The sequence below is a fragment of the Eutrigla gurnardus genome (assembly GCF_963514095.1).
Source record: "Eutrigla gurnardus genome assembly, chromosome: 3".
Taxonomy (NCBI): Eukaryota; Metazoa; Chordata; class Actinopteri; order Perciformes; family Triglidae; genus Eutrigla; species Eutrigla gurnardus.
The window spans coordinates 31,894,236-31,911,669 of record NC_139917.1 but is presented as its reverse complement, the minus strand read 5'-3'; the positions used below and the strand labels follow the sequence as shown (position 1 = coordinate 31,911,669).

Below are 17,434 nucleotides of genomic sequence, written 5' to 3'. Positions count from 1 at the left end.
TAAAAACCAGAAAAGCTTCTTTTGAAGTGATTTTAAACCCAAAATTAAGATTAAAAAGATGAATGTTGTGTTTTCACTCACATTTCACATCGACAGAGATGTGTCCAGATGTTGTCGTCCCCAGCTGGTTCTCAGCTACACAGTAATACTGTCCAGAGTCAGAGGACTGGATGGAGCTGAGGACCAGGAGAGGGTCTTCACTGAGCCTTAGTTGGGTCTCCTTGTACCAGGTGTAGGTAGCTGCTGGGTTAGCATCACTGCTACAGCTCAGAGTCACTGAACTGCCCTCCATTACATCACCAGGAGGACTCATCGACACAGAGGGAAGCTTTGGAACATCTGGAGGAGATGACATTGCTTAAAAAGGTGTAGAAGCAATATTGTTATGAATTCCACAGTGGAGAAGACTCACACACTGAGGGAGATCTGTAGTTCTCGTGTCCTTTCAAAGCACAAGAGATGTCGTCTCCAGGATAAAACCGGTCCGTGTATGAAGATCCTTCCTCCCTCCAGAGTTCCTCCCCGTTCTTAAACCAGACGAAGGAAAGACCGGCTGCTGGACTGCAGCTGCTCAGACACGTCAGCTCTGCCTCGGCGTCGGACCGCCGGCCTGTCGCTCCGCTCACCTGCACCTGGAGGGCTGCATGTGACATGTCATTGGCTAACCGATAAAATCATGTGACACTCTGAACCCCGGTCAAACCACCAGTTCTTCATCGTTATTATATGAAATAACGTTGTAATCACATTCTTGTACATAATGATGATAAAACTATTGATGGCCAACAATGAAATTCACAGGCTGCCCAGTAGATAAAATATAATAAACATGTTAAAAGTGTTTAAAATGTTAAAACATGAATAATTATAATACAATAATATAATCTAGATTATTCTAAAATTAGGCAAAATGAGTAATTTTATGTCAGGTAGGCTACTTTAAGTTTATTTGATTATCTATTCAGTGGTATGACTACTTTTACTAAAGTACCCGATCGGAGTACTTTCTCCGACTGAACGATGTTCCTGATTAACAGAGTAAATAAACACTCTTATAAGTTTTAATGTTCAATGATTTGTAAACTATTTAATTTAATAGGAAACCATAAAAACTAACAAGGCTTTTTTAACTGTGTGTTCATCAGTACCTGTGACTCTAACTATACTACTGCCTCAGTATATATATGTAAGTATACATGCAGTATTGTGTGTTCATCAGTACCTGTGACTCTAACTATACTACTGCCTCAGTATATATATGTAAGTATACATGCAGTATTGTGTGTTCATCAGTACCTGTGACTCTAACTATACTACTGCCTCAGTATATATATGTAAGTATATATGCAGTATTGTGTGTTCATCAGTACCTGTGACTCTAACTATACTACTGCATGTATATACATACATATATACATGCAGTATTGTGTGTTCATCAGTACCTGTGACCGTCAGCCTTGTACCAGGTAAACTGCTCCCCCATTCAAACTTTCCAGACTTGAACTTGAAGCGATACTCGGCCGAGTCGCTCTCTGTCAGGTCACTGATTCTCAGAGTGGAGCGTCCTCCCTCTCCTCCAATGACCTGAACACGACCTCCGTATTGGGAGTCAGGTCGTTCTGGATCCCCCCACTTCTGACTCCGTTCAGGACTGAACCAGAATTTGGATGTGACGTCTTTATCACTGCTGTAGGTGCAGGAAATGTCCACCGTCGAGCCTTTGGCGGCACAGATGCTTCTGTCACTGTAAGTCACTCTGTTACAGGTTTGCTCACGGACACCTGAAACATAAAACATTTTCACTTCATATTTGTTTTATGTCGGCAGAAGGGCGTCCTCAAACATGGAAAAAAAAAATCCCACACAAATGGCTTCAGAGCCGTCGTAGTCCTCACCATCAGAAAGTGTCAGCAAAGAGGCTGGCAGACACATTTCCTGTGTAGTATCTCATAAGAGTATAGTATGTGAAAAAAGACAAAGTATATTGTTTCATAGAACAACATCATAAAGTATGTTAGAGTAAAAATGTGATAAAATATAAAAAAAATAGTTATTGTTATAGTGTTCATAGTATAAATTCATAGTATAGTTTGTAGATAAAAGTCAACACACAGTACGTCATTCAAAATTATAATATAATAACTTGTAAAATATCTTTTAAAAACGTTTTTTTCATCACTTTTCCCGACATACTATAATGACTTTTTCTGCACTTTTTTTACATAGTATACTGTGATTTTTTCCTCTACTGTTTTTTTTAACTATGAATTTTTCCAACATACTAGCCTATACTGTATACATTTTTCTTTACCTACATACTATGACTTTTCCTGAAACGTTTTGACATCCTGTGATGACCCCTCCAATCCAGCAGGGGTTTGTGTTCATTTCCTTCTCTTGCAGGACTTAACAGGTGATGAGCCACACCTCAGCCTGATGTGGATGTGTGATGTGTGATGGACCTCCCCATCTCTCCCCATTTGTTGACATGACTGCTCTTTTGTTTGTTTCAGACATTTTCACATACCACACAAGGACACATCACTTCCACAATTGTTTCATTCATTTGTGCTGATTTGTGAAATAAATACATCTATGCATTACTTTAAATTGTCTGGTCTCCCCTTTTTGTTGCAGCCTTTGAGATGGCGCTGTAAAAATACTATTCTTTTTACTTTAATACTTTTTCCTGTTTAAAAAAATAATTAAGAAAGGCATAGTGCAGTATGCCAAAATGTCATTACAAAAGTCATAGTATAGCATGTCGAAAAAAAAATCATAGAATAGTATGTCAAAAAAGTAATGAAAAAAGTCAGTATAGTACGTTTAAAAAAGTAATGAAAAAAAGTCATGGTATATAGAATGTCGAAAAAGTAATGAAAAAAGTTTTTAAAAAGTAATGGAAAAAAGTAGTGAAAAAAAGTCATGAATAAAGTTGTGAAAAAAAGTAATGTCAATAGTCATGAAAAAAAATGAAATACAGTATGTCGGAAACAGACGTGAAAAAAGTAATGAAAATAGTAATACAAAAATTCACAAAAAGTCCTGAAAAAGTCCTTAAAATAGTCATGAAAAATAGTCATGATAAAAAGTAATGGTATACAGTATGTCGAAAAAAGTTATGAAAACATTTGTGGAAAAAAGTAATGAAAAAAGTTTTTGAAAATAATCATAGATAAAAGTCATGAGAAATAATCATGAAAAAGTTATGACAAATAATTAATGAAAAAAGTAAAAAAAACAAAAAATTAATGAAAAAAGTAAAAAAAAAAAAATTAATGAAAAAAGTCACAAAAAGTCATGAAAAAAAAATCATGAAAAAAGTCATGGTAGTTTGTCAAATAACAGACATAGTATAGATATAATTTAATATGACTTTTTCAGGTTTACATTTTTAAAAAAGCATAGTGTAGGCCAAAAAGACATATTATAAGATTTCAAAAAAGGCATATTAGTTTGTCGTAAGTTGAAAAAGTAGTTGTATAGTATGTCCCAAAAAAACCCCAGTGAAATAAACTCACACTTGGGAGGAGACGGAAAATCCTCACGTCCTCTCACAGCACAGGAATAGCTGTCTGTAGAACTAAAGTAGCCCGTTAAGGGAGATGGTGTTTCCCGATATCTCTGTCCATTCTTATACCAGACGAAGTAAGAAGGATCAGGTAGTCGACAGCTGCTGTGACACGTCAGCTTCGCCCAGGTAGAATATGACGATGGTGATATCCTCACCTGAAGATCTGGATCTGTAAAGCAACTATGTTCTTCACTAAATATTATATTACACATCAAAGCAAACATGACATACAGCTCATATATCTCTTTTTACAATTCATCATCCACCTGCCACAATAAAGAAGTCCCGCCCCTTCTGCTGCTGCCAATGGGACCTTATAACAGGAAAAATATCTCTGGTAGTCAACGTCGGAATTATTTGTCAATTTAAAAGATAATATATATATATCTATATCTATATAATATATATATATATATAATATATATATTATAATATATATATTATTCCCATTCAAACTTTCCAGACTTGAACTTGAAGCGATACTCGGCCGAGTTGCTCTCTGTCAGGTCACTGATTCTCAGAGTGGAGCGTCCAATGACCTGAACACGACCTCCGTACTGGGAGTCTTCACTCAGGTCCTCAGGTTCGTCTGGATCCCACCACTTGTGACTCCGTTCAGGACTGAACCAGAATTTGGATGTGATGTATTGATTACTGCTGTAGGTGCAGGAAATGTCGACCGACGAGCCTTTGAAGGCACAGATGCTTCTGTCAGGGTAAGACACGGTGTTGCAGCGTTGACCAACACCTGAAGGATAAGACATCTTTAAAGGAGCTGCTGCATCTCTCACAGCAGTGACAGAGCAGAAGTGAATCTGCGGAGCTCAATGCCAAAAAAAGATATTCAAATAGAAAAAAGGGGAAACAATAAAGAAAAGGAACTTGAGTGTTTGTGGAGGCCTGAAGTGAACTCACACACTGAAGGAGACGGGAAACCCTCGTGTCCTTTAAAAGCACAAGAGAAGCTGTCTGCTGACTCGAATAACGCCGTCCAAGAAGCTGTTTCTGCAGCCAGTTTGTGTCCACTGTTGTACCAGATGTAGGAAGCAGGATCGGGTGGAGAAAAGTCGCCGTGACAACGCAGCTCTGCCTTGGTGTAACTCTGGTGGGATATCGTGTTCACCACCTGCACCTGCAGACCTGGACCAGTCAGGAGGGAACGGAGATGAAGTGTCTATGCACGGATGTTCAAGCCCACCGAGAACAAAACACAACCCAGAGACACCATCAGTCTTCCCCTAAAATCTCTAAATGTCATGTGACCAAATCACACAGCTGGGTCGCTGCTGGTTGGCTGTTTAATCCCCGGCTGAATTACAGGTGGAGCAACACAAAAAAAGTGAGACGGTCCACAGTAAATGTAGGACTTTAGTGCAGGAGACCGCTGTTCCTGTCCTGTGTGGAACATCAGTGACATGAATCGTTAGTCAATCACCTGACCAAGTGGCTTTGTCGTACATTGACACGCCGTCACCAACGTCATGGTGTATTTAACGTGTTTAACGTTTGTATTGAAGGCGAGTTACCTGTGACGGACAAAGTGACTCCAGGTGAACCAGCAAAGCTCTCGTCTGATTGGTCGAATGTGAACACGAGAATGTACACGGCCGAGTCGCTGTCCCTCAGGTCTGTGATGCTCAGAGTGCAGTTGTTCTTCCCGCCGTGATACCGAACACGACCCGAGTACCTGGAGTCGGTTCTCAGGTCCGCAGGTCCACCCTCGCCGACTCTGCTGAACCAGACGGTGTGTTCTGCTGCAGTCAGAGGGTTTATTGCGGACGGGAGCGTGTAGCTGCCGTGTATCTCCACTGTTGATCCCACTAAGGCACAGATCTGAGTGGAGGTGTAGGTGACCCCCCAGCCATGCTGACCCCGTATCACTGGAACACACAGAAACCACAATCAACAGCTCAGACCGTCTCACATCATGAACCCATGAGAGAGAATTACTTACAATCATATGACAGTTTCAGCAACTACTTCACACATTGAGATTTTTGTATATTTAAAGGTCCCATATTATTAAAAACGGGTTTTCTCTGGTCTCTACACCTATAAACTGGTCCTCCCTGAGCCGCCCCCACTGGTACAACGGCACTCCTACAGGCTGTTCAGATCCAGCTCCCGTCGTTACCTAACGAATACAGTGTTGTTGGACCTCTGACAGCTGTGTGAAATTGATGAAAAACACGATAATATGGGAGCTTTAGAAAAGATAGGTTGCCCCCTGGTGGCCAGCAGAGAGCAAAGAGACAGTTTGAGGCACTTTAGCTTCGGCTTCACCTTTCAGGTATAATGGCAATAAAATAAGTCCATAGATATGAGAGTTACAGGATGGTTTATTCCGGTAACACTGAATATTTTGGTCGTACTTTAGTAAAGTGGGCGATAAAGCACCTGCATGTTTTGATTTAATTAATCTCCTGGAATCCGTAGATTAAACTACCCAACAGTCAACCCTAAACCACGATCCCACACAACTGTGCTGGATCCGATAGGACACTTGTGCTAAACATGTAATGGTACAGAAAAGACCTCTAAAAGACTTGACGTGGATGTGTGTGTGGATGTGTGTGTGTGTAAAGACAGAGATCGCATTTAGATTAAAAGAAATAGCATCGCATCGTTGAGGACGACCTCTAGTGGCGTGGAGGGGAAATGCGCAAATCACACGTGTTCGATTTGTAAACACACCGGGTGGCACTTGCCTGATTACGGCACGTGAGGTGAGTGAGCACGGGTGAGGCTATAAAGGTCCGCGATTTCCGGCCGGGTTTAGAAGGGTTTGTGCATTGGAGGACACGAGAGAACGCATTGGTATGTAATTTATATTTTGAACTAAGGTGTAGTTTGCACAATGCGTATGTTTCTGGCACTTGTTCCCGTTTGTCATGTCTTCCATGGGACAGCGCATAGGACGGCGCAGACGTCCTTAGTGACGTCTTGGGCACGTTTGGGGGAGGCGCACATGGTGGAAATGTTTGTGTGGAAGACCATTGTTATTTTACAACACAGTGATATTAGATATCATAGTGATATTGTAATTATATATTTGTTTATGATATCTAACCGAATTACTTGGATTTGTTTGATATCTAACAGATATTTGGATTTGATTTAAATGTTTGATTAGGCATTTTGGTTTATTTGAGAACTAACTCCGAATCGCAATACGGAATGCTTGTTGTTCACGTTTAAAACAATTCATGTTCAATAAAAGGAAGGAGAAGGATTTGAGCTGTCCTGCGTACTCTGTGTAACAGTGCCATTTCAAGTTGGGCAAGCACAAATGAAAACATCACCCAGATAACTTGACAGTTGAAAACCAGCGGAGCAGCTTGGAGAAGAGGATAAAAGGCCTTGGAAGTCCAGGAAAAGCTGTTTACGCAGGAGAAGAGAGCTGTGCTGGCCCGTGAGGTCAAGATGGCGGAAGATGTCGTGGGAAAGACGGTGAAGCAGCTCAAGAAGGAGAGAACCGCTGCGAAAAGCACCTTCACCAGACAGGCCAACTTCCTCAGCAAAGGGGCAGACAGCATGGTGGAAACAGAGCTGAGGGAGGAGTTCGCCGAGCTCTCATACTGCCGGAAAATCGTTCTTGAAGCGAATGATGATTACAAGACAGGGCTTTTGGCCGAGTCTCAAGAGCCAGAAGAGGAAGACGCGGTTCTCGAAGAGAAGGAGGAGCTAGACGTTGAGAGAACCGCTAACGAAGCAGAAGCAAGGTTTGGAGAGGTGAGAAGAATTGTCCAAACAAACCTGTGGTCCAGATATGGCCAATACGCTGTCACAACTGCAATCATTGAAGGAGAGAAGGCCTGCGGTCGGGCGGAGAAGTTACCTGTGGAGAGTACTCACCTGGATGCATATGAGATGCACCTGACTCTACTGGAGAAAAGGATCAATGAGGCTGCCAGAGTTATGCAAACCTGGGAGCGGTGGATCCCCAAGGCTGAAAGAGAGGAGCTAGATGGCAGGGTCAAGGACCTGAAAGCTTTGAACGGCAACCTTGAACTGAGGAAGGCTGAGTTTGTCATTGCACAGAGGATGTCGAAGGATGCACTGGCTGCAGGAGCCTCAGGACCTGAAGCAGTGAGAGCACATCCCCCGCCAGCAAAACCAATTGTCAGAATAAAACCAACCACACTGCCCATCTTTTCAGGCTGCAAAAGAGAATACCACAGATGGAAGAAAGACTGGGAGAGCCTTCAAAGACAGGGAGAGCCGTCTGGTTCAGCCGAAGTCAAGAAAATTCAACTCCTGGACAGTGTGGATGACAAGATTGGGAAGGATATCCGGCTGTCAACCTACAACACTGCAGAGGATATGTTCAGAGTCATGGACAACCGGTATGGAAATAAATCAACCATTGCCATAGAAATCCTGGAGGAGTTGGAGCGAATACCCCCTGCAAGGGGAAGCCAGCCAAGGAGAGTCATCGACCTGATCCAAGCAGTGGAAAAATCCCTAGCAGACCTCACAGAGCTGGGAAACTCTGGCGCAATCAAGAACCCTCTCGTCATTAAATCCATTGAGAGCAAGTTACCCGACTTTGTAAAGAGAGACTGGCTAGCCTTTATGGTGAATTCTAGCAATAATGTCACCACAGACAACCACTTTGACATGCTCCTGAAGTTCCTGAAGAATCAAGAAGAGATCCTAGAGAGACTTGACCAGCTAAGGTTTGTGGAGAAGATGGAGAAACCAGAACGTGAGAAGAAATATGAAAGAAAGTATGCTTCTACAAGAACCACAAAGAAAGGAGGGCAGGAAGATGTGTGTGTTGTCTGCGGTGATGGAAGGCACAGTGACAAGATTTTCTTCTGTAGAAAGTTCAAAGGGCTGAAGCTACAAGAGAAGAATGCTGTTGTAAAGAAGCTGGGAGCATGCAGAAAATGTCTTGGATGTCATGAAGATGATGGATACTGCAGAGACACTTTCCTATGCAGGAACAAAGACTGTAAGAAGGGAGACTCCTCAGATCACCATTACTTTATTTGCCCCAAAGGAGAATACAAGAGTGGAAATGAGGAGAGAAGTGGGAAAGACGGCAGAGGAAAGAGCAAACTGACAGCCGAACAGGAAGGATTCTTGGCTGAGCTGTCCTCAGTGCAAGCAGAAAGGTGCAGAATGGCATTCACAAACAAAGCTACAGAGGGTGGCATGAGGTACCACCAGTCCCAGCTATTGAAGAAAAGTGGCCTGTGCGAGCTTCCTGTCATTATGATGCTGATGGAGGTAACTGCTAATGCTGGGCAGAAGATGGGAGCTCTTGTTGATCTTGCCTCAGACACGAACTATATCACCCATAAGGCTGCACACAGGCTGAGGCTGCGGAGTGAAGAAGTAACCCTGGTTGTGCATGGTGTAGGCGGAATGACCATCAAGGTGAACACGGAAAGATATCTTCTTCGAGTCAGAGTGAAAACCCCCAAAGGAGCGGAGAAGGCTCATGAACTGATCTGTTACGGCCTGGATGAGATTGCCAAGGTGCACAAAGTTGTCAAGCCGGAAAAGTTGCAGAAGTTCTTCCCAGAAGTGAAGCTTGAGGAATTAAGGAGGCCGGAAAAGATTGATCTGCTCATCAGCCATCGCGAGGGAAGACTTGCTCCACAAAGGGTTAAAGTTGTTGGGGACCTCGTCTTGTGGGAGAGTCCATTGGGAATGACAGTGGGCGGAGCACACCCTGACCTGTTCGAGGAGATAGAGGTGGCAGCACATGAGTCCAAAACACACTTTGCTCGCTCCATGAGAACTGCTGCAGTCAAGTATGAGGAGATAGTTGGGAGCCCAAGTACTGAAGCAGCCCGTAGGCAGCGAAAGGACAGTGCCAAGGAAACGGTTACAGCTGCTGCAAACCGTGAGTTCCTGGAGTGGTGGAGATGGGACAGCATCGGAGCAGCCTGTGAGCCAAAGTGCGGAGGATGTCGCTGTGGAAACTGCCAACCAGGAGGAAAGGAAATGACACTGGCTGAAGAAAGGGAGCTTGAAATAATAAAAGAAGGACTCACCTATGTCCAAGGAGACTCTCACACAACATCTCCGCATTGGGATGCAAAGTATCCATGGACAGAAGATCCTGCCTCGCTCCCCAACAACAAAGGTGCAGTTGAAGCTACATTCTTGAGAACAGAAAGACAACTAAGGAGGGAGCCAGAGTGGAAATCAGCATACACAGCCCAGGTCCATGAGATGGTTGAGAGGGGCGCAGCCGTAAAACTCACTAATGATGTCATCAGCAAGTGGAAAGGACCAGTGTGGTATGTAAGCCATTTGGTGGCGCCAAACCCTCACTCAGTGACGACTCCAGTCCGGCTTGTGTGGAACAGCAGCCAGAAGTGCAGGGGAGTGAGCATGAATGATATTCTGCTAAAGGGGCCAGATGTTCTAAACCCGATCAGAGCTGTGCTGCTGAGATTCAGAAGAGGTGTGTATGCTGCACTTGGAGACATCAGGAAGATGTATAATTCAGTGTGGCTAGAAGGGCGAGAGATGCATCTCCACCGATTCCTTTGGAGGGACAATCCAGACGAGGAGATGGGTCAATATGCCATCACAAGGGTGAACATTGGAGACAGACCAGCCGGTTGCATTGCACAGGTAGCTATGCGAGAGACGGCAAGATTGGCCATCTTTGATCACATGGAAGAGGAGCGCAGAGTCCTGGAAAAGGACAGTTATGTGGATGACATTCTAACTTCCCATAACAGCCTGGAGGAACTAGACAAGATCACTGAAGGGGTGGAAGAAATTCTGAGAGCCGGAGGCTTCTTTCTGAAACCGTGGGTCCGGTCAGGCCAAAGTGGGAGGCCAGAGGCTGCAGCAAAGGTCCTGACATCAAGAGTGGAAGGGATGGAGAAGAAGAAAACCTTCATCCTCCCAAACCAAATGAGGGATGAAGATAACAAAGCCCTGGGCATTGGATACAAGGTGGAGGATGACAAGCTCTACATGATGACCTCGATCAACTTTTCCAAAAGGAAAAAGAAGATGAGAGTAGGCAAGGATCTTCTCAGAATGGAGGTGAAACCTGGAACGCCTAACCCGCTGACAAGAAGGGACCTATTAAGCCAAGTAGCTGGACTCTACGACCCCATCGGTTTGGTATCACCTCTGAAACAGAAGGGCGCTATCCTTGTTAGGAGAGCATTCCAGGAGGCAGGAGGAGGGAAGTTGACCCGTGAGACCTGGGATAAACCACTGTCAGAGAGCCTCAGAGAAGAAGCCATTCAGCTGTTTGAGGAGTATGCGCAGCTTGGACAAGTTCAGTTTCAAAGAAGCCTGACACCAGCTCACTGGAGAGGGAAACCATGGGGAATCACATTCTCAGACGGGAGTGACAAATCATATGGAGCTGTGATGTACCTGAGGTGGAACACTAGTGAAGGAGTCGATATCCGGTTTGTAGAGTCGAAAGCCAAGCTGACTCCACTGGATCAGAAAGGGGAGGCCGTGAAGGCTGAAATCTGCGGCGCAGTCTTTGCAGCCAGGCTCAGGAAGTATGTTGAGAAGCATGGAGGCCTGGAGATAGAGTGATGGCTCCATCTGGTGGACAGTCAAACAGTCCTAGGAGCCATTCAAAGAGAGAGTTATGGGTACCAAACTTTCTTTGCGAACAGAGTGGGTGAAATCCAGAAGGCTGGCCCAGTTGAAGACTGGTGGTGGATCCCTGGAGAGCTTAACATTGCTGACATCATTACAAGAGGAGGCACTCAAGAAGATCTAAAGGAGGATTCCACATGGCAGGATGGACCAGAGTTCCTAAAGTGGCCAGTGGAGGAGTGGCCTAAAAAGTCAGCAGGAGAGGTTGCAGCGCACGCTAGAGAGAGTGTCAACAGACTCCAGAGAAAGGCATTCTCAGCAGGAATGACAAGGGCTCAAGCAAAAATAAGCCAAGCAAGTGCCCCTCAAAAAGACCTGAAGGATGAAGGTGAAGAGAAAAGTATGGCCGCTGATCCAGCTCTTCTGGCAGGAAGGCCACCCAGGAGATGGAAAATAAAGAACCTACTGGAAGTGAGGAATTACAGCTCCTTGTCCAAGCTGGTCAGGATCATCGCCTGGATATGGCGAGCTGCCAAGAAGTGGATAGAGATGAAAAGCCAGTCAAGAACTCAAGAAGCTAAGCATAAAGTGGCATCACTAAAGGAAAAGGCCAAGCAAACTGTGCTTACAGTGAGAGAGCGTGAAGATGCCCTCAGGGATCTCTTTGGTGAAGCTCAGGAAGGTGTAGCTTTTCCTGACACTACCCTAAGCAGACTGGCAGTATACAGAGATGTGGACTCTGAGCTCTTGGTTTGTGGAGGCAGGATTCAGATGTTTGATGAAGACAAAACTGCAGTGCCCGTCTTACCATACGAGGCATGGGTGTCTACATTGCTGGCACAGGAAGCCCACAAGGCAAACCATGAGGGAATAGCAGGAACCTTGCTCAGGATGAGGAAAAAAGCCTGGGTAATCAAAGGTCGAAGAATTGCAAAACAAGTAGTAGACAGTTGTGTGGTATGCAGGAAAAACAGGGCAAAACAGTGCCAGCAGATCATGAGTGACTTGCCACCAGAGCGAACAGGCCCAGCATTGCCATTTGAGTTTACAACCATGGACCTGTTCGGACCTTATAAGGTAAAAGATGAAGTGAGGAAAAGAGTCAAACTCAAAGTCTGGGCGGTTGTATTCTGCTGCATGGCTTCAAGAGCCATACACACTGATGTTGTGAGTGACCAGTCTTCTGAGGGATTTCTGCTGGCCTACCAAAGGTTCTCTGCACTGAGGGGACACCCTAGGAAATTGTGGACAGATCCTGGCACAAACTTTGTAGGGGCCAGACCTGCTCTGGAGGAGCTTCACAGATTCCTGAGCAGACTGAACAGGTCTCAGATTGAAGAGGAAGCTGTCAATCATGGAACAGAGTGGTCATGGAGGATTCACCCTGCAGACTCTCCCCACAGAAATGGAGCAGCAGAGGCAGCTGTCAAGATAGTGAAGCGGGCCCTGAACAACCTTGGTGGTGATGGAGTTCTCACATGGGGGGAATTCCAAACATTCCTCTTCATGGCAGCCAACCTGGCAAATGAAAGACCGATAAATGCCAGGATTCAAAGCCGAGAGGACTGTGTGGAATACATCAGTCCCAATTCCCTCATACTGGGACGAGCCAACCCAAGAGGAGACCCGGGAGATTTCAAGTTTGAAGGCTACCCATACAAGAGACTCCAAACCATACAACCAGAGGTCAGCAAATTCTGGAAGAAGTGGTGCCAGCTAGCTGGTCCTAACCTGTTCATAAGGAGCAAGTGGCACACAAGAGAGAGGAACGTTGCAGTGGGAGATGTGGTCTGGCTGGCTGACCAAAATGCCTTGAGGAGTCAATATAAATTGGCCAGGGTAGTCAGTGTTAATGCTGACCGAAGAGGAATCGTCAGAGATGTAATTGTGAGGACCTTTCCAAGCTACCCTGTTCCAGTCATGAAGCCAAGCATAGGGGACACGAGCAGACAAGGAGCCAGGAGACGCTTGAAGAGGATCCCTGTGTCCATTCTCTGCAGGGATGTGAGACGACTGGTCATCCTTCTTCCTGTTGAAGAGCAACGATAGAAATACATAGATAGAGTGTGACCTCCTTGGGTTGAGCAACCAGGAGGTCAAGTGGGAGGTGTAAAGACAGAGATCGCATTTAGATTAAAAGAAATAGCATCGCATCGTTGAGGACGACCTCTAGTGGCGTGGAGGGGAAATGCGCAAATCACACGTGTTCGATTTGTAAACACACCGGGTGGCACTTGCCTGATTACGGCACGTGAGGTGAGTGAGCACGGGTGAGGCTATAAAGGTCCGCGATTTCCGGCCGGGCTTAGAAGGGTTTGTGCATTGGAGGACACGAGAGAACGCATTGGTATGTAATTTATATTTTGAACTAAGGTGTAGTTTGCACAATGCGTATGTTTCTGGCACTTGTTCCCGTTTGTCATGTCTTCCATGGGACAGCGCATAGGACGGCGCAGACGTCCTTAGTGACGTCTTGGGCACGTTTGGGGGAGGCGCACATGGTGGAAATGTTTGTGTGGAAGACCATTGTTATTTTACAACACAGTGATATTAGATATCATAGCGATATTGTAATTATATATTTGTTTATGATATCTAACCGAATTACTTGGATTTGTTTGATATCTAACAGATATTTGGATTTGATTTAAATGTTTGATTAGGCATTTTGGTTTATTTGAGAACTAACTTGATTGAATTTGTCTTTATCAATAGGTTTTCAACCTAATCCTAATCCGAATCCGAATCCGAATCGCAATACGGAATGCTTGTTGTTCACGTTTAAAACAATTCATGTTCAATAAAAGGAAGGAGAAGGACTTGAGCTGTCCTGCGTACTCTGTGTAACAGTGCCATTTCAAGTTGGGCAAGCACAAATGAAAACATCACCCAGATAACTTGACAGTGTGTGTGGATGTGTGTGTGTGTGTGTGTGTGTGGATGTGTGTGTGTGTGTGTGTGGATGTGTGTGTGGATGTGTGGATGTGTGTGTGTGTGTGTGTGGATGTGCAGTACCTGGCAGAAAGAGAAGGAAGACAACAAATCCACATCCTGTTAAAGTCATCGCTGCTCCTCTCGTGTCTCGGCTTCAGGGACCATTAAACTAAGACTAAGACTATAACGTTCCGAATAAGATGCGGACTTCTACTTTCACCGAAGGAGGAAGTTCTCTCACACTTCCTTCCTGTTCACACCGTCGACCCGAATGCCAGTAAACAACCATCAGGTCTGAAATGTGACTGAAATTCCATCATGTCTACAAAAAGTCAGAAGTCGATGATATCTCCAGAATACAGTGGAAGACTTTGTGGAGGGAACCAGCGTGAGGTCAACTATAAATGAGGTGAGATGGGCCAACAGCTGGGACACCGACAAGACAACGCAGCTGACTGACGTGGTTACAGACGCTAGCCACGTTCATTTAGAGTCCGATAACACATCGGTTGATCCGTCGGGTTGGTCCAGACTGAAAAAGCTCAGCAACGCGTCCGCAAAACGTTGTTCGGACATTCATTGTCCTCAGAGGATGACAACGTCGACAATACGCAAAAGGAACCGACGAGAATATTAGTCACGCGAGAAAATTGTATGCACATATTTCCTGTATTCCTATATGACATTTTTAAAAGACTTTACAGAAGTGACCTACTTATGAGTATTGTTAGCTGAAGCTCACTGCGACTGTTAGCGTAGATTTGTCGTGAGAACGTAACCATGACCGTTTGGCGGTAAACGACGCGAGCAAAGCCGACGCACGCTAACCCTGTGGCAAAAAAACACGATCAAAACCAAAAAATGCATCATCAAAAGGATGAAGATTTACTGCAAAAAATACACATCAACATGCGGGTGTTGAGGTCAGATGTTTCCTGGTTGAAACCCTCGGGAATCTGTCCATCTCCTCTTTTTCTTCCTTCTCCTCATTCTGAATGGTATTTGATTTCACGGACCGTCGACGAATCACTGAGGTTTCATTCAGGAAACATCTGTCGTCCACAGCAACGCCTTCTCTCCTGTCTCACTCATGAACATGTGACACACAACCAGCTGGGCTGGGACTCCTGTCGGACTGTACCAGGTTTTATTGACTTTGACAACCAGGACAGGTGCAGATTCATGAGCTGGTCAGGAGGAAAATAACGTTTATCCTCATGTTGAGTAATATGACGTGAAATAGAATTAGCTTAGATTAACACCACATTCTTCCAATGGTTCTGTTCCTGCTGCTAAACCTGCTGTTTCAAGACAAACGCTGGGGAGTTGAAGGTGAACGTGTCACTTCCTCCACATGCTGCAGAGCCTCGCCCCCTACGTTGTTTCCATCAGGCCGGTCTGAAGAAAATCCCAGAGGAGGTGTGAGGTTGGAGACTGTAGACCTGACTGGACTTCACACCAGGTCTACCTGCTGCTCTGCAGAGTCCGACACGTTCTGGTAGTCATGACAGGAGTCTAACTGATGGGGAGAGACGGAAACATGGACGTCATTCATGAAAAGCTGCATATATTAATCACAGACTGTCCATAAGAAGGGGGCGTCGTCATGGTGACTAAATGAACATCATGGTCTCACCTCCATCTCTACAGGTTCACGGGGTTCAGGGGTGGAGCTCCCAGTTTTCTTCTTCCTGGTTCGAGTCCAACAACAACAACACATACAAAATGAAACACAATAAGATCCATAACACTAAAACGAAAGGAATTAACTGATGGATTGTTATTGTTGTACCTCATCCACAGAATCACGAGGAAGAGAGGAATCAGCGTCACGACCACCACAATCGACCTGATGATATCCGATAGGGTCGTTGAATTCCCTGGAAATATACGGAGAGGTGTCATTCAGCCAGAGAAATGGCACATTTACAGAAATGCTGATCAATGTGCACTGTCCTTTCAATAGATAAATGAATGAAATGTCAGTGTAGCATCAAAGAATGACAGAATTAGCAACATAGCTAACGGAGCAGCCACCTGGTTTCTAGCAACGTGTCTCGATAGGTCTTTTCATTTATTCTGTACTAGAGCCAATTAAAAATCAGGTTTTGGGAAGTACGAGTGCATATAACAGTGATGTGACTTGAGTCGGGGGTGAAGACTATTATCAGTGTGTTCACACAGAACAACCCCTCCTCAGATGGAACTGAAAGACTCACCAGCTCCAAGAGTCAGATGGAAGGTGTTGCTATGACGCCCTCTTGTGTTCTGGACTTCACAGTAATAAATCCCACTGTGTTCAGCTCTGATGTCAGTGATGGTGAAGGTCTGTCCTGATGCTATGGGTGAGTCTTGGTCCTCCTTGTACCAGGTGTAGTTAGCTGCTGGGTTAGCATCACTGCTACAGCTCAGATTCACTGAACTGCCCTCCATGACATCACCAGGAGGACTCATCGACACAGAGGGAAGCTTTGGAGCATCTGGAGGACACATATGAACTCATGAACATTAACAAAATATATGCAAGGTGGCGCTGAGGTGAAAAGCAGACCATGTTTTTCAACCTCCGGTTCTGAAAAGTGAAGCCAACACTGAAGCGCCTTAAAATGGCGACTCCTCTCTGGTTTTATAGAAGTCTATGAGAAAATGGTCCTACTTCTCTCTGCTGGCCACCAGGGGGCGACTCCTCTCTGGTTGTATAGAAGTCTATGAGAAAATGGTCCTACTTCTCTCTGCTGGCCACCAGGGGGCGACTCCTCTCTGGTTGTATAGAAGTCCATGAGAAAATGGCATCACTGCTACAGCTCTGAGTCACTGAACTGCCCTCCATGACATCACCAGGAGGACTCATCAACACAGAGGGGAGCTTTGGAGCATCTTGAGATGATTTTATACAATTTATAAAATTTATAAAAAAGCAAAACCTCCCCTGAAAGGGTTAGGTTTAAGTAAGGTTACTGCTGTCAAACTCACGAGCAGTAACGCGAGGCGAATATTAGGTCGACTATAGGAGGCTTACATGGCTGTCCTTGATAATCTATAGATTATCTTTATAAACTTATCTCCCCCGCTAAAAAAGATTACAGCACGTAAAAAAAACTTGCTATGCAAGACATAAGACACTGGCCAACACAATGCATGATGTTGCTAACAATGTGTGTGATGAATGTGCAGTACCTGACATGGAGAGACGGAAGAGGACCAAGAAGCCCCCGGCTGCTGTGTGAGACGCAAGGAAGCAGACGTACCAGGATGTGAGCATCAGCACATCAGTGAAGCGCTTCTACTCAGGACGTCGTCGTTAAAGATGCCGTTCACCTGCCGCCGCCTGATATATCAGGCTGTTAAACTACGTCCTCTTTAGATGACTGACATTATACTGTTATA

At 44.8% G+C, this 17,434-nt stretch overlaps 2 protein-coding genes across 2 annotated transcripts; both read right to left on the bottom strand.

Annotated features, from left to right (window-relative positions):
- Positions 1 to 73: 73 nt before the first annotated feature.
- On the bottom strand, positions 74 to 14,242 carry LOC311011588 (B-cell receptor CD22-like; the record flags this gene model as incomplete). The annotated part of the gene is made up of 6 exons (XM_084006622.1): positions 14,129 to 14,242; positions 5,101 to 5,454; positions 3,522 to 3,743; positions 1,443 to 1,781; positions 413 to 640; positions 74 to 339 (listed from the first exon to the last, which is right to left on the bottom strand). Exons 1-6 carry the CDS (start codon positions 14,175 to 14,177, stop codon positions 74 to 76), a joined length of 1,458 nt encoding a protein of 485 aa, XP_083862748.1. The 5' UTR covers positions 14,178 to 14,242.
- A 224-nt stretch (positions 14,243 to 14,466) lies between these two features.
- LOC311011587 (uncharacterized protein) lies at positions 14,467 to 17,309 on the bottom strand (the record flags this gene model as incomplete). Its single annotated transcript, XM_084006621.1, has 5 exons — positions 14,467 to 15,566; positions 15,684 to 15,738; positions 15,840 to 15,927; positions 16,267 to 16,527; positions 17,225 to 17,309. The coding sequence occupies 5 exons, from the start codon at positions 17,307 to 17,309 to the stop codon at positions 15,501 to 15,503; spliced, it is 555 nt and encodes a 184-aa protein (XP_083862747.1). The 3' UTR covers positions 14,467 to 15,500.
- Positions 17,310 to 17,434: the final 125 nt, after the last annotated feature.